Source organism: Venturia canescens, chromosome 1 (assembly GCF_019457755.1).
Source record: "Venturia canescens isolate UGA chromosome 1, ASM1945775v1, whole genome shotgun sequence".
NCBI classification, from domain to species: Eukaryota; Metazoa; Arthropoda; class Insecta; order Hymenoptera; family Ichneumonidae; genus Venturia; species Venturia canescens.
This window is the reverse complement of record NC_057421.1, coordinates 24,634,626-24,659,720: the sequence shown is the minus strand read 5'-3', so window position 1 is coordinate 24,659,720 and position 25,095 is coordinate 24,634,626. Positions and strand designations below refer to the sequence as shown.

The window sequence follows — 25,095 nt, the reverse complement described above, 5'->3', positions numbered from 1 at the left end:
ATTGTTTTATTTTTCGACTTGCACGTCACATTCGGCTTTCTACATCGGCGTTGCTGTCGTTGTTTCAACGTCACTCTTACTGTCTTTTAGCCATTTTTCGAAAAGTTTCGACGGGGTTTTGGAAAAAAAACGTAGGGGAAAAATTCGATATATCAATCAATAACAATAAGACACGATAGTCAATAATTCGTAATTTTATACAGCTTTTATTCATATTTTGTGCACTCAATGACGTAAGTTAGTGTTACTTGTAATAAATGCATCGCGGGAAAATGAACAGTCAGTTCGAACGCGACCGAGTTAGCGAGTAGTCAGGAAACATGGTTATTCTTCTGCGGTAAGTTCTATTAAAAGCTCACGTGTTTAGTCATCGACGTATTTGTTACATGTTGCAAGAACGCGCTTATCTCTCGTTCGGTGAAGTATAAAAAATTTTGAAATTCATTCGAAAGATTCAAAAGTGTGCACAGTTACAAATTTCGTTTGCCTCGAATATCACTTTTATTCGTCGTTACGATCAAGGCTCATGGATATTTCTCGGAAAATGAAATTCACAAAAGTTGATAGGATATATATAAGCGCAAATGTTTTAGAATGACGTCATACGAGAGTTAAGAGTTACCAAGTAATAAACTAGAAGGGGGTAAACCATGATGAAATTGTTTTCAATTGAATAAGAATCGCATTTTTATGATCAATAGCGCCCTTAGGTGATTCGAAACGATAAAATTCCACATTTAATCTTTTATCGCTTTATTCATCGGTCATTTCCGCAAATAGTCAGATACAAGGATACGACCTTTAAGACAGTCATATAACCGGAAAATAACCTCGTAACCTCGTAACTCTGCCGAAAGGCGGCAAACTCAGGATATACGAAAAGTCTTTTAAACAGGGTGTCAAACTTGACGCGTTGAAAGTCGGTTTTTCGCGAAATGTTGAAAGACCATTAAATAAATAAATGGGCATAAACATTTGTAAAAGAGCGTCAAACGTACGAAAGTTTTATCCGAAGTTGATTTTATTTCGATAATTTCGATAGAAATTCGTTGTTTTCGAACGTTCTTGTGGCATTGCAGTGTCGCTCGTACAGTTGGCTACACTGGCTCGGAATCTATAAATCGCCAGTCAGGCTAGTCAGTCCTAGGAGCAATACTGTTTGTGCTCTTGGTACTAAAAAAAAATACATAAGGATGATCTCGTTTGCTGTTTGATGTTGGGTGAAGTAGTAAAGAAAATTAGAGGAACGAAAAACGTGAGCCTTGAAATGTATGATAAACTAGTAATCGGGAGAATATTTCGTGCAAGTGATATGTTATCGTGGCACGGTTAAAGCCGGTTGTTTCGTTCCTGACCATCCGGTAAGTGGAGACCAATACAGCGTGTTTTTATTCCTTCTGTCCCTCTCTCACGTTGTCACATTTGATGCTCCATCCTTTTTCCACATTGACTAACGTGTATCAAGGTTGTCATCTTTTGTTCTCCCTCACACTTTTCTACCGTTCTTATCTCTCTCCCACCTTTTGTTACGCTCAATGCTCTCGACCGTCGGATTCTCCTACCGGCCTTGACTTTAGTGCAAATAAACGTCTCCTCAGAGTTACACTTCCAACTTGTGGCTCATGAATAAACGTTCATTACGTATAATTAACCTTTCAAACATAACGAATTAGTCTTTTTCATTTGTAAGCCTCAATCAACTACCAACGATTTATTCAATTCTTTTGAAAATTATCCTATCCTTTCATATGTTTTTTCGGCTTTTGTTTTCGTGTTTACATACGCAGCTTATCGCGGCGCGAGACGCAAACTTGTTCAACCTACAATCGAATATCGCCGAACCTTTGTTTCACGTTACCGTTAACGTTTCAATATTCGTATTTATACGTTTCTTTGGAAATAGCGGCTTCGGAAAATTTGTATTTTATTCTCGTTTTAAGTGAAATAATGGATCAAATACGAATAAGAAATTGTTGAATTTTTTAAGATGAAAGATCAAACAAAACGCGACGTACGTTTGTGGCGTGCATTTCCCAAAATCCGTCCGATTCTCGGAAAGGTTATAAACTCATTCGAGATCGAAATGTCCTTGTTTTAACGATCCAGTTTCTCATCGACGATCGACGATTGTGCACACTTGCGAAACGTTTTTTTAGCCTCTCCTGTCTTGTTTGGTCTACGTAACTGAATAATAATGCTTGATAATTCTGAGAGCCCTCCCTCCCGATACAAAGAAACGTGAGGCCGAGTGGAGCACTACACGGGAAGTCGCACGTTGTACGACAGAATACTTACGATAGTTTCGCCTTCAGAAATATTTGATAAGCTTCTCAGGACGCGTTGCGGGAATTGACATTTGACGCTGACGTTGAAATCTCCACTTCGTTGTGTTTTATCGGTGCTTTTGATGACTGTCGTCAAGCTGCGACAGTTCACATCGTAATTAGAGGGAATTTTAATTCATTTAAACTATTCGGTACGAGCGCATTATTAAATGTCGTTCGTACGGGCTTCGCACAAGTGTTGGACTTATTTATTTCCCTAAAGGTTCGTATCCCTCGAAACGATTTATCGGATTGAGCGTCAAACATCCGGACAAACGTAAATAAAAGCATTAAGTCAAAACTCGCATAAATCGATGAAAAAATTTAATTCATCGTCACCGCGTAAGAGCCAATCACGAACAAAACGATCGCAACGTAATTGAAATTCCGACAAATCGTAGCGCAGCATCGTAACCAATGAATTTTCATTGCAGGTGCACGTCTTTCGGGCAAGTGATCAAAAACGCTTCGTCTATGATCCGGTAAGTTTTTAAGCACTCGATTCGTCATTGCATCCACCTTATCGAATATTCTTACCAAATTGGACGAATATTTGAAGCAAACGATTGAATTTTCAATAAATTTCAATCGAAATTCGAAAAAAGTGTTTACAACGCGGAATAAATTAGGGGAAAAAGGTTCCATTTCGAAGAGAATTTCGGTCCAACCGCAATTCATCCGCGATTAATCCAGAGGACCGAAGTGATTCGTCGATGGGCCCGCTCGGATTATTCCATACGCAAACGAGTGAGCGAATCCATGAGCGCATTCGCCGACCTCGTTATCTTCCATCCGAGGCTCAATCGAGCGTAACCGTACACGAAAACGGACGCCATACCGATTAATATTAAAATCGAAATTTGTAATCGGAATTCACGATCGATGCTCGATGAGCCGAATATCGGCGCTGCTATTTACGAAATACTGTTCCCAACGAACGTGAGCTTCGGCACGTTGTTTTCATTGTGTTGCAATGAGAACGCGAAACTTGACACTGGACGTGTTCTTGTGCAAACGATGACACGTGTTCCACCACCTCAATTTTATTATTTCAATTCGTTTTCAATTCCACGTGCATCGATTAACACTTTCTCAATATACGTCCCAGTAAATGCACGTTTTAAGGTATTTCCTTGAGGTTCCCACGCGCCCCTTTTTCCTCCATTTTTCGCAGCTCGATGGATCCATCCCGTCAAATTTTGTCCCAATCGATGAACGGAGTCAACGCTCGGTGACTCGAACTTTTTTTTTCTTCCGGTATGGAGAAAAAACGTTTTAAAAACATTTGACTTTCTTTCAAACTGGGAACTTCAAATTCCACGAGCCACTGAAAAATATCGAAGAACTTTAGTTCAGCTGCGAATTATTGAGGGTGCTTCGAAAACGAAAGAAAACGAAATATTGAAAAAATGGGAATGTAAGAAATGGAAAATTCAAGAATCTTGTCTGTGAGTATTGAATTTATAAAAATAACTGAATAATCGTGTTTGCTAGTGGAAAAGGCTGGGTTTGTGAAAAAAAAAAAAAAAATGCAATAATCATAAAATAGAGTATTGAAAATTGAAGAAACGCGTGAGTTCGCGTACGTAAACTTAGGTTCACTCGGTAAATGTGAGAACGAAGCTCGAGTTGATAAATTCGCAGTCTTACGAGATGAAATGCACGAGGAATTTAAGCTGGATAGTGTTAGAGCGGGCAGGGAATGGAGCAAGAGACGTGAGAGCATCGCTGCAAATCTGAGCGAGTCGTCGGACGCGAATAATATGCATTATGCATGACGTCCTTCTTCCTCGTGAGTGACCGTGCGCCCCCGGAATAGCGTCCCGCGACGAGCGACGTTTTTTCCTGACTTTATCAGGCTTTACATAATAATACACGGCAAATTGCTTCGTAACTCGGTTACGACGAAAAATGTACCGTCTTGTTTTTCCGTCGGGGGCGCGAGCGCGTGTCCAATCTTTATAAACAAAAGTATGAAAAAAGTGACTGGGATATGCATGCTCGACCGACTGAAAATACGTGCTCTTCGTGCATTTCGTGCAATTTACTTGCATTCCCATTCAGCCCCGTTTAAACTGAATTTAACGCACCAAGGACTGAAGCACCTTTGAGATTAAAATAACAATTTTCTTGGCCAGTTATTCTCAGCTTCTGTCATCGCAGACCAAAGAAATTAATGGAATATCTCATCAGATCGAATTTATTGTTATTTCAAGACTATATTTCCTCCGATAAATCAATACGGAAATAGAATAAAATACATTTTAAATAGACGATGATGACTGACGCCGGTGTTTGCAACGTGTGAGAAAACCCTCCAATTATTCCAGTAATTCTACGATTTCGTTCGTGGAATGAAAAATTTTGTTAATTACGGTGCTTTTTACGCTCGTTCCGTTGGACTCCAACGTCCCAGCTTCAGCGTCGTTAAACGACGATTATTTTCGATCGCACGTTTTCTGGCCGCTCTCGCATATTTTCCCCGTGTTTATGCGATTCACGTTGGAGTCAGGAAGAGGAGCAACGTGTTCTGATCATTATAGCATTACCGCACACGTGGCATCGTAAGTGCGCGAACGATAAAAATTTATGATTATCGTATCGACACGCTCTCTGTTTTTTATGAACATGCGCCGCTGCTGAAGCTGTTTGTTAAACCTTTTTTCTGTCGGTTACCTTCGTGACTCTGTCGTTCGACATTTATGCGGCGTTGATTGTTTATTTATCTCCTTTTTTGTCATTTTGAATTTCTGCGATCTTCGATTTCGTTGAGAAATTTTTGAGTTTCTCCACAAAATCCAGATTAAATCTCAACTGTTTTATCAGCAGCGTTATTCTCGTTCTTGAGAAAATTCTTTAAAGCACAGCAGGCAAATTCTCGTCTAAAGCAAAATCGACATGAATTTCGAACCCACAAAAAACAGGTTTCGTCAAATTTCTCAATTAATTTGAGGACAAATCGAGGAACCGAAGTTTCCAAAATAATTGTTTTTTCTCCCTTCGAATAAATAATTGAAGAGACTCTGATAACATTTGTGAGAAGCCGTTGAAGATTCGTCGTCTCGAAAAATGACTGAAACCTTCAGTTTTTCTTAGCGGACTGCGTCACTCCTGAAGAATTGGTATTTACGCGTGCTTTCCGTCGGGATAACGTTGCAGTCACAGTAGTGACAAGCTCCGGAAAGCGGTTTTTCGTGCTCGTTTGTTCTTTAGTGTCCATTAGAGATTGCGCTTTACTTGGCTCCGTGCTTCACAAAAAAGTTTCATCGTGTGTTTTATTTTCCTACGATTTTCATTTCTCTTCCTCGTTTTTTTGTCGAGCGAATTTTAAATATTTATCGCCCAGACTCGAGAGATGTCGGGGCGACCCCTGCCTCGCGAGCGTTACCGGCTTCGAGGTCGTCCAAACTAAACATAACGTAATAATAAGCCGCTTGCGTAATTCGCTTCCATCGTTCAAAGTGGCGGAACTTATGCTCCGCTGAAAAAATAAAACTATTGCTTGATTTTTGCCCATTTTTATATTCCATACCAAACGAAAAACGGAGTTACAAAAAATCTTGGAAAAAAAGATTTCTTCGGGAATAAATGTTCACTTTGTATTTGAACTTTGTCGCCGAACGAATGAAACATAATTACTCGTTTGCTGAATTAAAACCCAGTGACACTGGCCACCCTATGCGGAACAGCGTTTCAACTCAGAAACAATATTTAAGCTATTCTTTCGCGTGAGCGTATTCTTTGGTCGCGCGAATTGGCGCACTCGAAATTTCGACTGGTTCTTAACCTCTGAGAGGGCGCGAAAAGCTTCTGTCGTTTTTCCAACATCTAGACAGTTTGTATCAGGAATTTATAATTATTTGGAACATTAATTATTGAATAGAAATGTGGTGAGAATCTCGAAAAGCCTCCGTAGAAATTATACGATTTTTCAAGTTTTCATTCCCCGCTAAACGCTCGCATGCACTTTTGCTTTACTGCAATTTAAAGTCAGTCGTTTGTAGAATATTCGGGTTCGCGAAAGGTGCACCTTAATTTCCGTACTTTCATAAACACTCTTTAATTTAGATTGAAACTTCCAGGAATCTTTCAATCCCTCTAATTTCTTTTCAATAACAAAACGCAGTCAAAACAATTCACCGCAGTTTCTACCTGCAGTTAAACGAGATTACGTGTTTTATCGTTTTTTTATCCTCCCCGCGCCGTACTCGAGTTTGCCTCGAACGAGCTGAGGTGTGAGCGCGCGTAATCGTAAACCCAGTTCTGTCTCTGGCTTGTTTTACGAGTTGACGGACGAGAGAGGAATAAAGAGAGCGAGAGAGGGAGACCGTCGAACTTTGGTAACGATGGAAATAGCCCCCTCATTTCGTTCCCTACACCGCACAGGTTCAAGTATGTTAGTTAAATTAGTTTTAAAACCGCTCCCCATAACGATCGGACCATCGTTGTAGAGTCGTCGCTCGTGTATGCCTCTCGTAATATTCGCCCACAGGAAAGGATGTTGTTGATCACAGTCGCGCGTCACGATAAATTCTCAGTATAGTTCCATTGATCCAGAATTCGATTTGGAAAGCTATCGGCTGACAAGAAGCTCCGCGATTCCGGTAAACTCGATCAGTGGAAATAATATTCGATCAAATAGTTGAATAACCGATGAAGGAAATGCGACGAATTTTAATTGATCAGCCCGACGCGATGATTGCACAATAAATTATGTAGAACGATGATTTAATGAATTTGGGTGTAAAACTGCGACGTCAGTGCCATTAATCAATGCTTTGCGTGGATTAATCATTTGTTTAAATGTTCAATATCGAATGAACGAAGAATATTAACGATGCTGATTACAATTATAATTTATTAGAGTACGAGTGTGATGATTTTTTTTCCATCTCTCGTACGTTATATTTCGTTTCTGATTGAAGCCGATTTTCCGAGAAAAGAGTAAAAATTCTCATATTTTCTTGAAATTCATTGCCTCGAGTTTGGTTTCTCGTTTTTTTTGTTACGTTACAAACTGAAACAGCTTATCGACCGAGTCGCGTCTGACTTGTGAGAGGAGCAGTGAAAATCCTCGAAGATGGCAGCACAGTCTCGCTGTGTGTTGCCTTGTGCAGTAATTAATTGCTTAATCAATCAATTAGCGAAATTCGAAAATGGACAAACTGGTTTACGAGCGAATCGTATGAATTTCTCTTCGGTCTTTGCTACTTTTGCTTTCAGTCCGAGTGTTTTTGGATCGATGTTTTTTATTGGGAGCAACGTTGTTTGGCGGAGTGATTCGGAGCATCGTGGGACAACGACGTACGCCGGAAATTGGGGCATTTTATTTCCTCGAGAATTTATATAAAAGATGATTGAAATTTATTTTTCGTCATATTTTCACTTGGGTCTGAAAAAGTGTTATTTGCCCTGGGAAAAAAGTCGGGCACTTGATTTCTCGACTCTGCTAACTCCCGACTCTCATCTCGTCGTGCTTGTCTCTTCCTCTCGTACCGTTACTTTCGTGTCAAATGTCAGATCTTTGTGAACGATACGAAATGAGCGAGTACATCATTTTGCCAGGGAAAATTGAGTACAAACGAGATAACGATTTAATCAATTGTGCAGACAATCAAAAGAAAACAAGTTGTACACGTTTTTTTTCAGTATTAATCCTGACATTGGAGACAGAATTTTTCGATCCCCCGGCAATTTGAATTTCAACAGCGACATAGACTATTTGCCACCGTCGTAAAATCGATTCGTCGGCATCGCGTCTCTCCTCGCCGTAGCATTCTTTTTTCTTTCGTGCTTTTTTTTTTGTTCCCGCGTTTGATCAACCCCGGAGAGAAATGGGGTGACGAGCGAGGCTGACACTTTGCTGTGGGTTTGCAGGCGACACAGTATTCCTAATTGTCGACGGACAATTACATACGGAGCTCACGATTCGAAGTAGGCCAATTCGAAAGAACAATGAGCGTATACTCTCCGAGCGAGGGAACGAGAATGCTCGTATCTTTTTCTGACGTCGCGAGTTCTCGTTGTTAAACTCTCTTTTCTCTCTCTCTCTCTCTCTCTCTCTTTCTCCTTTCTCTTTCTTTTTTTATCTCCGACTATTTAACGGCCGTGACACAAGGTTTTTTTCCTTCCTATACCACGACCTGATCTCTTATTCCTTTGGTCGAGAGTAAAAATATTTTCGAGCCCGTCTTGATACAGATTCGCCCGATATTTCGCATCTTCCCCGCAACTCGAATGTCGCTTGCGGCATTCGAAGCTTGTAATTCGCGTGACACTGATTCGAAGACAAACGAGTTTAAATAAAAATCCTCTTTCACAAATTTTTGTTCCTCTCTTTCGTCGCACGAAAGATTCCTTGAATTCCTCGGGGATTCATTCTGATTAATTCTGACGAGTGTTCCAGCAGTGAGCGAAGCTGACTGGAAATTGTATCATAAAAAATACGGTTTAGGTTGAATTAGAAAAATAAAACAGGAATTTTTCACATTCAATCTCCTCGGAATGCCAATTCGTTTTTTTTTATTTTTATTTTTTGAATTTTCATCGTTTCTCTACGCTAGAACGCAATCGAATGTATGGCTCAATAAATGAATTCGGTTTTTTCGCAGAGTGTAAGAAAATACGTAGAAATAATTGAAAAATGATGGATTTCGTTGCAGACGGTAAATCGATCGACTGGCTTTATAACAAGGCGAGTTCACCTACTCGTGATACAAAAGACTCTCCGCATATAATGAACGTGTATGCAGTGAGCTCGCATCTCACTTGGAAACCCGTGGCCTCTCGCTCGCGATCCGAACAGTTTTCTCACTCTCACGCGACGAATCCTTGTCTTACTTTCCAAGCTCTGTCCGAGATGATGTACCGCGTGACCACCGCGCCATTATAACGTCGCTGGGGCAAACGTTCTTGTAACACATTTTAAAGGACCCAAATACAATGTGGTTTATACCCTTCTTCTTTTCTCGACGCTTGAGAGAGTACGACGCGTATATACGTCGAGTGTAACCGGTCAGAGCATCTTGTTGTGCCGATTCGAGATGAGAAATCATTTAGTGGTGGGGACACCACGAAACTTCAAACCTTTTCAATCTTCTCTTCTTTCTTTATTTTTTCTCTTTCTCTCTCTCTCTCTCTTTGCCTTTTCTCTTGTATTTTCGTCGTTTTCGCATATCTCTTTCTTCTTCGTCTCAGACTCCGAACAATTAGAGGAAGCCAACAGATCTGTTACTTCTCCATCCCACTTCGTTTCCCCATTCAATCCCTTCGACAACTTATTTGGCTCTGTTTCATTCAGGTAGATCATGCCGAATTCGGTCGACTTTTACTTCCTAATTAAAGATATTATCGCTCTAAATTAATGTCAGAGTTATTAATTCAAAATTGTAAATGCATTTTTTCAACTTATCTTTTGGCGAATGAAATTACAAGCCATTCATTGAACGGGGATCCATCTTTGATAGAACCCAAAATTTCATTCATCCCTGGCTAAAGTACTATAGTTTTTTATGTTAATAATCGTTTTGGAGAATGCAAAGGGAAAACTCGAAGGGAAATGGATCAAGAAAAAATTGTTAATATAAAGATAGAAGGCTATAACAGGAATGGCCCAAGCCAAGATGAAAGAAAATGCCGAAATAAGCAAATGTGAGGTTACGAGTGCTCATTTCACCAATTTTGTTCAATCTTTAACGTATCTTTATTACTAGTACGATATCGTCTCGAATTTTTTTTCCAGAGCTTCATTATATACTTCATTATCATTGAAAGATGAACGATTTTTTACGCAGTCTCTCTCTTTATCCTTGTGTATTTTTCGTCATATTTAAGGAGTTTCGGTACAGAAGTCTAAATATTAAGAAATTGATCAAATTTGGTGATAATGTTCCTCAACATCAAGTGCGAAAACGCAAATTTTTTCAAAATTTTCTTCTACCTAGTTATCGAGTAATTACGCATTAACCTTTAAAGGACGGATCTGGTCGAAATATCGACCACTAGTTTGGTTGGGCACTTCACTTGAAAAATTCATCGATGTTATGCACAAATTTTGTCTAAAAAGAAAGGTCTATTTCAACGTAAAAATCCCTGTCCTTAAGGAGGGTGGCTACGTTCGTCAAATTGATAAGAAATTGATCAAATTTGGTGATAATGTTATTCAACATCAAGTGCGAAGACACAATTTTTTTCAAAATTTTCTTCTGCTTAGTTATCGAGTAATTACGCATTAAAGCAGATTTCTTATGCCCGGAATGTATATGGAAATGCTATGCTTATACACGTGAACTTTAGCGATCAATTACTCGATAACTGTACAGAAGAAAAATCTTAAAAAAATTTTATTGCCAAATTTGGCACTAAAGAATATGTTCACCAAATTTTATTAAATTCTTATCATTTTGAAATTTTTAATGTATTTAACATGGTTTAGCATGGCAACACATTGTATCGTCCCTAGCCACCCTCCTTAAAAGGTTAAATAAGCAGATTTCTTATGCCCGGAATGTATACCTATATATATATGGAAACGTTATGCTTATACACGTGAACTTTAGTGATCAATTACTCGATAACTGCGTGTAGAAGAAAAATCTTAAAAAATTTTTATTGTCAAATTTTATAAAATTCGGAACTTTTTGAAATTTTTCATGTTTTTAGCATGGTAACATTGTATCGCCTGTACCGAAACTCCTTAAGGAGGGTGGATCACGAAATAAATATAATCAGAATTTGATAAAATTTGGTGATGACATTCTTTGGCGTCAAGTATACAAATACAATTTTTTTCAAATTTTTTTACCACATGGTTATCGCATAATTGAGCGTTAAATCGAACTTGTTATGCACGAGATGTATAACTGTAAATATGTAAACTGTTATTCTTATACACGTGAACTTTAGTGTTCAATTACTCGAGAGCTATGTGGTAGAAAAATCTAAATAAATTTATATTGTCTTATATATTTTTAAAGAATACATTTATCAAATTTTATGAAATTCTCATAATTTTGAAATTCTTTTTATTTTTAACATGGTTTAGCATGGCAACATTGTATCGTCGCGATTCACCCTCCTCAAATAACCAATAAGACGAACCCTTTAAAATTTGATATGCGTGTCAGGACTACCCATTTAAACTCTGTATAAATTTCAAGACTTTTTTAATAAAATCGTTTTGTGCGTGAACTACCTTAAGAATATCGAGTAATTTGTGTGTCCCAATTAAATATTCTGTAGAATCCTCCGCGTTCGATGACATTTTTTTCATTCGCTGCGCGGACGAAATCATTTCGATTTTGTTCGTACCAGATTTCCTTCTACGTGCATAGAACCGGGTATCGCTTAACAATATATTTTGTGCTTTTTATTATAAGAATATCCATTCGTCACGTTTTCGAACGGACGAAGAGAAACTTGAAAAGTTTTTGAGATTTAAAAAAAATGTAAATTGACAAATGTTGAGAAACGATCGATCCTCATCGCTAATTCGTCGGTTAAATTTCAACGTCGAGTTTTGTTCCCATCCACCCATCACCCCGCGACTTCAAACAGGCCACCGCGTTCCCTGGTACGAGTAAAATTCGTTATGTGCGAAAATCATGAGCTAATTTCGTCCCCACCACTCACTCCTCTTGATGTCGACCATAAATTCACACTAGTAAACATAAAATGCATGCAAATGGGATGGCTGACAAATTTATCGTGATCATTCGTTAATTGACCGATTACACGTGTACGACTCACGCTCATTCGAGGCTCCCGCCGCGATGTTATTTCTTCGGTCGATAATGGAAAATGGTGGAGAATTTATAGGAGACTTCAGAATATTCATGTTCGAGGGATTCGATCGAAAGTTGTGGATTATTTTTGATGTTGTACGTGAAGAAAATAGAATTAATCGTTTGCGCTCGATGAGGTGAGTCAAGCCTCGAGACATCCGCGGGTCCGCATTGATCGCGATCAGTGCCCATTAATATTTGACGGGGCTTCGAGATCCGTTAAATTTTCATGACTCTCGTAATAATGTTCTTAATGAACTTTTCATGTGCTTCGTGAACAGAGAACCCGTCAGGGTTGCGTATTCAGCAGAAGAAGGTTCAATCGCGTGATTGATCGAACGCAAATTGCTATCAACGACGCATACGAAAGAATAGCAAATGAACAATAGTAATGGCGACCCTGACAGGAGAGCACGAGTGTCCACTCCAGCGTGGCAATGTCGAGTTCGCAATTCGTTTTTTTTTTTTTTTTTTCATCATTACCGTCAATTGTTAACGCTGCATATTCGCCGTGTCACGGATTCGTTTCGTTTGCCCGGTTGTTGTTTTATTTTTTCGTTTTATTCATTATTTCAGTTCAATCTCTCGTACGCCTCGGAGTTTGGCCGTGTGTACTTATATTTCATGCGTTGTTAAGTACTATTGAGGTCATTACCGAACAGTCAGGGTCCGGGAAGCCTGGGCTAGGTCGCGAGCATTCTTTTTACCGCGTTTAGATACGCTGCCCCCTCCTCCCTCGCGAGCGCTCCACGAGCAAACGTACGCTGGTCCAATGTCTCAGCAGAGAAAAGGTCGGAAAGATCGTTTCGATTAATCGATCAAGCGTTTCTTTCCTCCGCGGCTTTCCTCCATCGTGCCTCGGCTTTTCTTGCCCCCTCGCTGCTCCCCGGATCGCGCTTCGAGGACCCTACGCTCACGCACATACGCTGTTCCGAATAAAGTGTCAAGAGGTCTCATATTCGCACGTGTCCCACTTTCAATTTGCGACGCCTTCTATCGAGCCCGTTTTATCGAGAGCGAGGCGTTTTTTCTCCTTTTTCGTATGCGCCAGAAATCGCTTCGCCACGAACAAAAGCAAAACCACCGAAATAAGCATCTCGAAGCAGGAGCCGTCGAGACTTCTTTCAGCAGAGGAAGACACTAAGCCTTCTCTCTATGCTCACCGAGCCCCCGAGGCACGGAACATCCCAACAGCCAGCCGCCGCGCTCTATGCCTCAATTATCTGAACTGGCACACACACACATAAACACGCGTACTCGTAAAGACGTATGCGCACAATGACGAAACTGCGATTTCCTATAGTGTCAGTGATACAACGACGTTGACGCCGCTTGCGTTACGGCTGCTGATGGTACAGACAACGGTAGAGCACGGCCCTGTAACGAGATTACGGTACATCGATGTCGTTCCCTCGCTCCCTCTACTCTTTCCCCTTTTGTACGCTGAATTTGCATACAGGCCCGGCTCATTTCCGCTTTTGCCCAAATAGAGGTCACTTCGATTCTATCTCGCAGTGTTCTCGAATTCGCGTGAAGTTCTTTCAATACGTTTGTTTCGTACGAACTCTTTTCACTTCAACGATCATCGGTGCGTTCTTTTTTCGCGTATTGATGCTAAAAACACTAGGGTTTCGAAAAAACCGGTTATTACGAGGCTGCAGTTTGCAGCGTTGGAGTCCAAGCCTGGAAAACTACGAATTGGAAATTCGACTGGGAACGCAATTGGAATTGCTGGAATTGTTGGAGGGTTTTTTACATCTTTTCGTTGGACTCGAACGCTGCAAACTTCGGCGTGATTCGGTTATTATTTTTCTGGACTCCTGATTCTTGCATTGCGACATCCCGAATTATCTCTCGATAAGCGGTGCCAGTGCTTCTCGTCCGGAACAAAGAGGCCAATAGAAGCTTTTGTGCGCACTGTTTTCCGTGGTCGATGAGCTTGGAATGATCTGGAAAAGTGAAACCTTGAAACTCGACGAGCTCGAACGAAAAATCGATATTTTTGAAGGAAAGCTTTCTCACTCTTCATCTGATAATTAGTCTTCCAAAAAGCATTTTTCTACTCTTTTCACTCCCCTCACAATGGTTGGTAATACTTCGAGGAACGAGCTCAAACCCAAGTCGAGAAAGCAACCAGTTTTCGCAACTTTTTAAACTCAATTGAAACTACCGAGTCAAAGCAATGCTCCAAGGAACTCGTCGTTCGATGGTCCTAGCATTTCTCATTCTTTTCCTCGCGATTTCAACATTCGTGCAATCGATCAGAGATGCAAAATCCATTTTTCGACACTCGCCAGAGCAAAGCAATGTCTCCAAAGTCGCAATAAATCAGTGTTTGGAAAAGTCGATGCCAAATTCGCTCCGTAATAATCTAAAGAGGGTAACGTCATGAGCTCGAGTTCGTGCAATCGAGAGTATCGATTATTGCAAGTATCGAGGCGAACGGGTCAAGAGGATAGGAATATATCGACACATGCAAGTCTAGGTCGCCTGCTTCATTCGCTATAACACGTTCTTGCCTTATGTGTTAAGTGTGTGGATATACATACAGCATCGCAGCCGCGTCCAAGGGTTCTCGAGAGTTTGACCTATCGGGGAGAGACATACTCTACCGGAAGTCCAAGTAAGCCACAGAGCTAGCACAGTTTAGAACGGACCGCACTTATATACCTCGGGAATCGCGTGACCTCGAGGCCGAGGTTTCGTTCGGTATATGCTCATTTCCAACTGCTTCTGACTCAAGGCAATTGCTCGTGTTAGCGTTACCGCGTGAGTCCGTTGCTGTTGAAAATGATACGGAAAAATCTAATGCTCCTTCCCGAAAATTGATGCTCTTTAATCAACTTTGTATGTCGCTCGGCTGTTTGGAAATGAGTCGAGTATTATTCCGGGCTTTCAAATGAATCATTTTCATTGCACTGACGGATCGAGGAAAGCTCTGTTTTCCGTTTCTTCGGGGGAGTTGAATCCTCGAAAAAGTTTGATCGATTCGAACGCGCGTGGTAAAAGGGCGCTGTAGTTTGCGACGTTGGAGATATTGAGGAAAAAGTTGGGAAATTAGAGGAATTATTAGAGGATTTTTCACATCATTTCGTTGGACTCCAACGTTGCAAACTTCAGCGTCATCGTAGCGCTGTTTCCAGTTTGAAACATCGTCCCACAACTATTTTCCACAAGCTCTTATGTCGCTTCTTTCACTCTACAACGTTCATGTTTATATGAATAAAAAGTTATTTTGATGCTCCGGTGCGGCGGGCGCGCACGCCATCGATTATTCAACGTCCCGCTGCCGCAGCGTCAACCTCTAAACAAATTCCCTCAGCTCTCTCGCAGCTCCGAGAATAAATCATGTCGCGAAAGAGTCTCGTATCATCGCGTTATTTGACGATTATTTTTTCCCAATGATTATTGGCGGTCCATCTCCGTGGTGATTCCTCCGAAGATCACGCGAGACAAAGGCAGACGCACGCAAAGCAGGGTGAGAGGAGAAAAGTTGAAAACGACCTGCTCAGCCTCGGGGACAAAACTACACGCGAAGAGACGAGCCTCCAATTATCATCCGGTGTACATCCCTGGAGACGAGCCTCGAGAGCCACCTCTTGAGAAAGAAACATAAAAGTAGAAGAAAATCGAAGGTTGAAGGTTGACGAAATACGTCTCGTCGATCCGTGTCCTTGACTGTCTGAGTCGTCCCCTGCTCGCGGGGAGCTCCGCTCAATTATCAAATTTCCAAGCATTTTCACTCGCCGTTTTTTGTATAATCTTGCGAGGGACGATGAACGCGGGGACTTTGGCAGCGAATGCACGAGACAAAGCACAAGGAAAAGGGAGATCGCGCGAAAGATGCAAAAAACGCGATACTCGAAAACGTTGTTGAAACGCGAAAAAGAGAAAAAGGCATATTTATACGGTTATCCATCGGCGATGTGACACAGATCTTTATCCGCGGGCTTCGCTCCAGATACGGCGCAACCTCTGCTCTTTTAAATGCTCTCGCGAAACGAGCGAGATATTCACTCAGGCCTGAGAGAAGGTCGCCCCAGTACCGCATGTGCGCGCACACAGAGACCCAGACCCGCGCCTCTGTACGCTCTATACGTGTGCCGATACACGGATATCTCGTTGAGTTAACACGTAAGTTGGCTGCACCAGAAAGTGGAATAAAATAAACGCCGTTTCACCGCCATTTTCGTCGCGTATTTCAACGCTCGGATAATGCAATGCCGCGGTATCGAGAGGCGCTGCTAAAATAAGGGGCTCGGACGGATGTATGGCCGAGCCGAAGAATTGGGTCTCTGCGGACGCGAGTTCCGCCTAATAACTGCTTCGTGGATTATCGGAGATTCATACGGCGAATCGACGAGGCGTTGAACGGGCTAGCTTTTTAACGATTCCGGGGCGAAGATGCGCGTCGCGAATACCGATAACGGTGGGAGGATGCACGCAACCGTGCTCGTCAACAGTTTGATCAAGGTCTTCCGCCGCGCCGCATTTCCCATTATGACTTTATCATCGCGTCGCAAACAGCAGTCCACCGGTTTCCATAGCTTTGTTTGAGGCTCCGCGGCCCGAGCTCTTTGTCTCTCTGTGACTCGTTTTTTCCGCTCGTCCTCACAGACACGTCGGAGACACACGTCGAACGGATTCTCGCCTTGCGGCAGAAACTGATTATTTCCGGTACCGAACCGGGCCGTGCCATCCCCGTTCATGGCTATACTAATAATGCAGGAGACATGCAATCGAGCGAATTCACTCTCGCGTATATGTGCAGGCGCTTATTCGCTCCTCTGACGCGATTTCACACTCGCTTCTTCTCACTTGAATCCCGAGTCAGTTCTCCGCACGTTTGACTCGTTATATTTTTGCCCAGACGATTATATCAGCCTCGTTCACCGGGTCAATGCATAATGAATAATGACGAGGAGCCCTCGTTTACGACAATTGATTCTGATTCATTTGAACGATCTTCAGTAGCTTTCCATTCATTAGTTCCCAATCATTTCAACGAAAATTCGCATTGGCTTGAATCAGGGTCGGGGATGTGCTCCCAGGAACTTTGTATAGCAGCCTCGATTCCTCAAACTCCATGGATTTGTCGAGCATCATGAGGAAATTTTGCCAAGGGAGAAGAAACTGAAAACACCAAAGGTCCGAACCGCGTTTTTTTACATTTTCGAGCCTCCCCGCGTACGTTAATCTGACCCGGAGCACGTGGCAACCCAGTTGCGCTCCTCCGGAAGCCTCATGCAAGGACGGTCGAGTGTTCGATGAATTCTCGACGAATGTCGCTGTCAATTCTATCGACACGAGAGGGAGCTGTGGATGACGTTCACTCTACCCTCAAGAGGGACTTTCCATATCGATTTTCCAGACTTCCAATCAAATTACATCAGCGGCTAAAGGATTCTTGGAAAATTCGAGCTATCAAACACGCTTGGGAAAACTTGGTCTCGCGCGAGTGCTCTTCTCCGTTCACAGTGAAAATTGATGGCTCTCACCGCGCGACACGGTAGCTTCCGGTTACCCCTTTTAAACTCGCACAGGAATTTGAAAAGTTTTCTGTCCGCGGTGCCGACGAGCCGCCTGGTTCATTACCGAGTCAGCCGACATCGCGTACTCGCGAGCTATACTCCTGATAATGGACTCGTTTAATCAGCACGGATGACAGCCCTAGTTAGAAGCATTGTCGAAGCAGTTTACGTAAAAGCAACGCTGCGCGAGTATTACAATGTCCCAGCAACAACAAAACCGCGGCATCTTCCACCCTCTCGGTTCTTCATACGCCATGCAGTCCCCGTTTTTCGATTGAAAACGGAATTGTCTTTTTTTGTCTTCTCGAGTGGCGATTGCCCGGAGGGAGGGAGTAGCGAAGGTTTTGTTAAAAGACTCGTCTGGTCGAAATGGAACGGAGGAAAAAGAATGAAGCAGGGAGAACAAGAGGGGGAGGGCCGACGATGGCGAGACTGCAACGAAGAGCTAGAGACGGTGCGAGGGTGGTCGCTCGGTCGGTCCTTTACTGGGAAAGCAAGAGAGCGCTGTGGGCGAAATTTGTGTGACGTTGCTGGCCCTTTTCAGTTCTGGAGCGACTCGGCTCGCCGTATACCGAGCAGCACCTTCTCTACGTGCCTTCTGCATCTCTCTCTCTCTCTCTCTCTCTCTCTCTCTCTCTCTCTCTCTCTCGCTAGACCTGCCGGGAAGATATTTAATATGCCAGTGCGAGGTAGAGTTTCTATCTCGACGATACTGTTCCACGATACTCTGTGTATAGCGCTCAAAGTAGAAAGCAAGCGCGCACAGACATGGCATAAATAACGCTCGCTCTGCTGCTCTGAGCCGACATCAGCGGAAAGAGCAACGAGCAGAGAGAACGAAAATGCGACCAGGCAAAAACGAGAAATTGTTGAGGGAGAATCACGTAGATTTGCGCAGTCCGTTGTTTATGCAACACGGAAGGGAAACGCGCAGCTGATCCTAGCACAATTAACCAATTCGAATATGAACGCGAACGAAGAGCCTTGTTTCTCGGTTATGCATGCGTGGCATTATTCAACGAATTCTTAGAGCTTCCCACACCCATCAAAAATATCAGTTTGACCGACACGAAATATATAGCAGGTGATGATGAGTTGCCTCGAGCCTCAAACGTGATACTCATCAACCAGTTTTATTTAATCAACTCAACGAATACTCCGACCTCTTTCATCCTCATTGATAAAACGACTCTTCTTTCTCATTATTTGTATTTTTTCAAATAAATAAACTACGAGTCTTTGTACAAATGCATATGAGTTATCTGCAAAACACGATGTCAAACCGCCAATAACACGTTGTCCAATAAATTACCTCGTTGAAATGTATCCTTGACCCACCACAACCCAATTTATATAATCTCCAATCCAACTCTTGTTTGCAAAGTAGCACGAGGCTTTAAATTAATTCCATAACAATTATGAGAATATCGATACGTGATTCATTGGAGTGAGCCAAGTATATTGAGGTGTGTGCATAGGGAGGTCGCGATTAGGAGGAGAAATGTGTTGAGAATGAGACAATGGAAGGAGCGAGCACGGACTTTTGAGTATACTATACTTTTCCGTATCGTCGTTCACACCGGACAGCCGGCGTTTCGATTACATTTTTTTTCCGAAACTTTTGTACTCTCAATACCATTCCTCGGGTCAGGGAGCTTATTCAAGCTGCAATTCCGGACGATAAAATCCATAAACGATTACTTATAATGCACAGAAAATTTACCATCATCGAGCGCTCTTTCGAGAGCTCGCCGAGTATTCTCTTTCCCTACCGCGCTGTGCTCTCCCGCGGTCTCTCCACTCGGTTTCTGTCTCCCTCAGCACTTTCGGCTGCGTACTCAGCCTGCTGAATCTTCTCATCGAGACGGCGCGGAGCGCTCTTCGTGAACAAACACACGCACACACGGTTTGAACAAACTGACACACGCCGCGTTACCAGAAGCTTCGATATACACGCATATATTCGTGCTAAGAAACACACAAATATACGTACGGCCTCGATAATAACAGTTATGAAACGTGGCCGCGATAGTGAAAGTGGCATATATACGTTTCACAACTTAGCGACGACTACGACGATGACGAAGACGATGAGGGCGATCGCGAGGATTGCGAGGATGAGTTGAGACGATGACTGCCCGGAGGTCTGCGTGCATTGTTAATTAATAAAAGCTTAGAATACGTTTGTAAACTAATTAATCTTGCTGACCGTTTGAACAGTATTTATTTGAGGTTCTTTCGAGTTCGTTGTACAGTGCGTTCGAATTATCGCAACATTTCTGATGTCCTTGCTACGTCGAACCAGGTCAAAATGATCTCGTTTCTTCGCCTATTATTTTAAGAAGAATTATACTTGTTCGGGGTTGCAGTACACTACGGCAATTCGTGTACCAAGAGCTTTGAACGCATTCGGCAACCCGAGACTGAGTTCAGTCCGAATCGTGCTCTAAAAATAGTGGAGATGAGACGAGTTTTCAGAGTCAAACCGCTTAAGGTTTGATCTTCAGGTTTCTTCGTACCATGAAATGTCCGACTGCAGCAAAGCTCTCGCACTGCTCACACTCGTTCGAAGTAACCTCTCAATCGGGTGGAATTACAGCGCCCTTAAGAACACCATGATTTCCAATTCTAAAATAGTTCAACCGCTCCGCTAACGATCCACTTCGAACTGGCTCCAAGTGGACTCGAGCGGCGTTATAAAACGGAGGTTCATCGACCCGTTAATTTTAGCAGGGCAATCACGTTAAATAAATTTACCGGTTCTATGACATGAGAAGAGTTGAAATAATGATCGGTACGCACGGGTGTTCCGGGATCAATTATTATCGATCCGGGAGTTCCTCAAATTTTGATATCGTTTCAGATGAATTTCTCTTATTTTTCTAGTCAAGCCCAAATTCAAAAATATTCGACTTTGAAAATCGAGTGAAGTCTCAGGAAAGCAGGAGAAAACTGAAGGTGACAAGTAGCTTCGAAAAATTCTACCAAAGCATCGCTTAATTATTGTGTCACATCGAAATACCATTTTGACGATGGATTCTGGCGTTGAGCGTTTGCATACGTCTTCGATAAATGAATAAGATTCGTGGGCAGTGACTCGTGATAAAACGCGAATGAAAATTCTCCGGGTCCTTCCCAATCTGTCTTACATTGCGGAGCTCGGATGTAGGCGACACGGGAATGCAATCGAGCGTTATTCCATGACGAGCGGATGCGAGAAGACTCTCGACGGTATTAACGAGCGAATGCCAATTACCCGGACTATTAATCACCAGCGAAGCTGGCTCGGGCTTTCGTCTCTCTTTCTCTCTCTCGCTCATTCGCTCGCGTTTCTTCCTCGACTAATTTATCTGTATTTCGAGCTCTCCTACAGCCCGAGTTATCCGCACGGATACGACGCTTGGATTTGTCCTCGCTACAACGAGCATTATTTCTGATTTTACCTTATTTCATTACACCTGTTTACGAGAATATTTCTCTCCATTCGGACTATGCAAAGATTTCATTGCAAAATGCATTTCACCCGATTCGAATGAATAACGGATTTACAGTTATCAAATATCCTGCGAAACGCGTCGTACGAATGCACGTTAACTCAAGAAACCAGTTTACCTCAATAAAACTTCGATGAACCGCTGGGAAAATATAGTGGCCAAGATAATCGAGTCAATAAAACGAATGGACGGGAATAATTAACAGCGATTAAACTGCTGGTTTTAAATTAGCAACGAAGTATTTGGTAAACAATGAAGTTTGCGGGATTGGTAGAATGTGTGCAATGAGATTATGCAATAGACTGTTGCGGTGTGCGAACACTGGTACTACCAATTCACTCGTCGACGACTCTGATCGACGAAATTTCATTAATTAATCAGTTTTATCGAATCGAGGATTAAATTCGGGTTCTGCGCTTTCGTATTTTTTAGTCCTCAAATAACGTTCTGCTATTCAAGAGAGACTCGCCGAATGTTTGTGCAGGTTATATAACCGGAGAGAATAGTAAACAGCATCGAAATATAAAGAAGCAGACCGGAATGCTTTTTTTTTTTCATTTGATGAAAAAAAAGGATTTTTCATTAGAGAATCACGCTTTTTACACAATGAACAGCGCCGATGAAATTGAAATAGTCAACGTAGCCAAAAATATTGTACGAACATCCTTCGCTGAGAGAAAAAAATCATTGCCAATGAAATATATGATCATCAAAAGCTTAAAAATGCTTTAAGGAGTTTCGGTACAAAAGTCTAAATATTAAGAAATTGATCAAATTTGGTGATTATGTTCTTCAACATCAAGTACAAGAACACAATTTTTTTCAAAATTTTCTTCTACTTAGTTATCGAGTAATTACCCATTAACGGAGATTTCTTATGCCCGTAATGTATACCTATTTATACAAAAACGCGATGCTTATACACGTGAACTTTAGTGATCAATTACTCGATAACTGTGTAGAAGAAAAATCTTAAAAAATTTGTATTGTCAAATTTGACACTAAAGAATATGTTGACCAAATTTTATAAAATTCTGAACTTTTTGAAATTTTTTATATTTTCAGCATGGTATAGCATGGCAACATTGTATCGCCTGTACCGAAACTCCTTAATGACCGAAATAATTTTAAATCAAACTACAGATCCATTCTCTCCGAAAACATTGCGGTTGAACGAAGAAGAAAACTCTTGCAAAAACATAAATTTTTATTGAATGAATTATTATTTTTCTGTGTTCATGCAGTGCCAAAAATGATGAGAAAAATCTTTTTTTCAATTAAAACATAATTGCAGAAATGCTCGAGGTATATTCACATTAAAATATGCTCATAGATTATTACTAGACTATAGAAATATATGAAACGACTTTCGAGTTCTCCGGTCTACGTTAACGAGCAACTTTCTCGAGTCTCTAATTTTTCTCGTTTCTATTTTTCGGAGACCAGGTCAGCGGGGACTAACGAACAGTGAAGGTACGACGAAATTTTATGTTCCAATGTGTGAAGCGCGTGAATCCGTTGGCGTCGCTCTCTTTCATATCCTTCCGCCCACCTTTCACCTCGTTGCGCGATATCAAAGACGAGTTACACGTAGAATAGGCAAATAAGCGTAGTCCGCACAAACGGCGAAGCGATCATTGTGAAATCGTCCTAACGGCACTTGCGTCTCTCTTTTTGACCAGCAGGTGGTTCGAAAGAGTGGAACTTTGAATTTCGTTAGCGATAATCCGCTTCGATTTATCCTTCGTTATTCTCCGATGTAATGAAAAAGAAAGCAACATTTTTCTTCTATATTTTCTTCGTTATGTACAGCGTGGAAAAATATTTGAGGCACAACATTTTCAGGGGAGCTTAATTTACTATCAGATCGCGTGATAAAAGCTCTTCAAACTTTCGGTCTCCGGACTTTTAACCATTTAAACCCATTTTTCCAAGTCCACTCATTCACTCGAATCCTTTTTTTTATCTTCATTCAAGAAAACTTTGCACACTCGAAATTGCCCTCTCAAGCTACATACTCATGCCAAGAAGTTTCGGTCGAAGATAGAGTGATCTTCATGAATAGTTGATGCCGCCGGTTGCCTCGAACTCGAGCTGAGCCACACAATACACTTACAACTCTTTGCATAAAGTACACACTTGGCTTGTAATAGTACATTATGAAGTCTGCGGTGTCACATTGACACACATGTTACGTCCTAGTCGTTCCTCAGCTACGTATATGCTTCGATATAGCTGCTTGTGATCTGTGTTCATTGTGTGGCTTTCGCGTTACAAGAGAGACCACCGAGACCGAGGCTGAGAACCCGCAACACAATTTTCTGGTGTTTGCACGTGTCAGGGCTAACCTACGATATATCTCGCTGTCCCAGTCACTATTTTTCTTTCGAATTCACTCTCGCCATAACTCATCGCGATGCCGTCACTCTGCTCTGGATAAAATTCGTGTTGCATTTTTACTAAATTTACTGAAGTTACGTCAAAATTATGCTAACTAAGTTGGACCGCGAGCCTATGCGTATAGTTTCGTAGGGTCTTACTGGGTTAAAGAGACTCTAACTGGGTTGAAATAGCATTAACTAAGTTAGCAGGCGGCGCTTTAACTAGTTTATGAATATTTCATGTTGCTTAGAATCCCCCCTCACAGAGAGGATAGAAAACTCGGCAAGAACAGACTGGAACTGACTGGATTTTCGGTTCCTCCTCGGGGACCTCCGAATTTTCATCTTGCGAAACCAAATTCCCTCTGATTTATTCCCAGTGTGAACGTTTCAAATTCACTGAATTTAACCAAGGATTCAGCCACTTTGGACTCGTTTCATTAGAGTTTATATTGTTTTTATCATACTAGCCCAGGCGCGCGCTACGCTCGCGTTCTAGTCGATTTTTATCGTGTTTGTCAAATTTTTCAGAAATAAAAATTTAACCGAACTCACACCAGGTGATTTTGACAAGAATGCTCATGTAATTTTAATCAATATTATAATGAATACATACCATGAAAATTAGAATTCATATGTGACTGTTTTAATACTGAAAAACCATTTTATTCCTTTTAGCTATACTTTTAAGGCACTTTAAAGGACGAAAAATAACTTCATTGTGATAACTCAATGTTGGTTTTTTCTTACGTGCCTGTAATTTCCGAATAAGCGTGTGGAATTTTACAGGTTATTAAGATTCTATGTTTGAAGTACTTTTTAAACATCATTAACCAATCTATTTATAAAATAAGCTTTCTTCTCTATTTGTATGTGTATGAGAATGAAATGAATGTTTACAAATCATGGTGATTTCAATGCTAATTAACCGTCATTCGTGACATTCAGTGTAGTATTGATTTATTATTAAAATATTCTGTAGGCATCACCACATTAGCGTCTGAAGAGTGACGAATCCCATGTCGAAAAAATAATAAAAATAATTTTAATAAGAACATTATTGACACGTTTTTTGGTTTTAAGATTATCTAAAAGCTCACATCTGAAATAATATTTTTACCAAGAATAAAAAAAACTACTCCGTAATTGCCCCTTGACTACGGGGATTCTGTTCCATCAATTTCTTAAACAACTTAATGTCAAAATTCTTCTCTTCAAAAGTCGCATTTGAAGTTAATGGAAGCAAGCTCTCCCACTTTCAATTTTTTTCGAACTTGCACACTTCTTTCTAAGATGGAATCGTGGTTAGGGGAGCCGTGGTTCATTACATTCATGGCATTTACAAGCATAAAAATTACAATCCGACCAGAAATATTATTGTCAGTTAGCATCTCATCACAGCATATCTGTCAGCACACTATGCCATCATTAATTTATGTGATCATCGAAAGTCGAAAGCTATATGTAAATAACGGCATATTCAGACGTATTGGAAGCCAATCAGAATACCAATAAAACGACAACAATAGAACTCGCAAAACTCGATATCGCGCGCACGATTTTTTTACTTGGGAAAAATAAAG

General features: G+C 41.3%; 1 protein-coding gene across 3 annotated transcripts in view; it reads left to right on the top strand.

The window, feature by feature from the left end:
- The first annotated feature begins 279 nt into the window (after positions 1-279).
- The window catches only part of rdx (BTB/POZ and MATH domain-containing protein rdx), a 124,820-nt gene continuing 100,004 nt past the window's right edge, over positions 280-25,095 (top strand). The window contains exons 1-2 of one of the 3 annotated variants that reach the window (XM_043428693.1): positions 280-337; positions 2,759-2,806. In XM_043428693.1, coding sequence (XP_043284628.1) covers positions 321-337; positions 2,759-2,806 — 65 coding nt within the window. In that variant the 5' untranslated portion in view covers positions 280-320. Of the gene's footprint in view, positions 338-1,138; positions 1,362-1,602; positions 2,548-2,758; positions 2,807-25,095 lie in introns of those variants that run through there. The other 2 variants (XM_043428702.1, XM_043428710.1) reach the window with 2 other exon arrangements.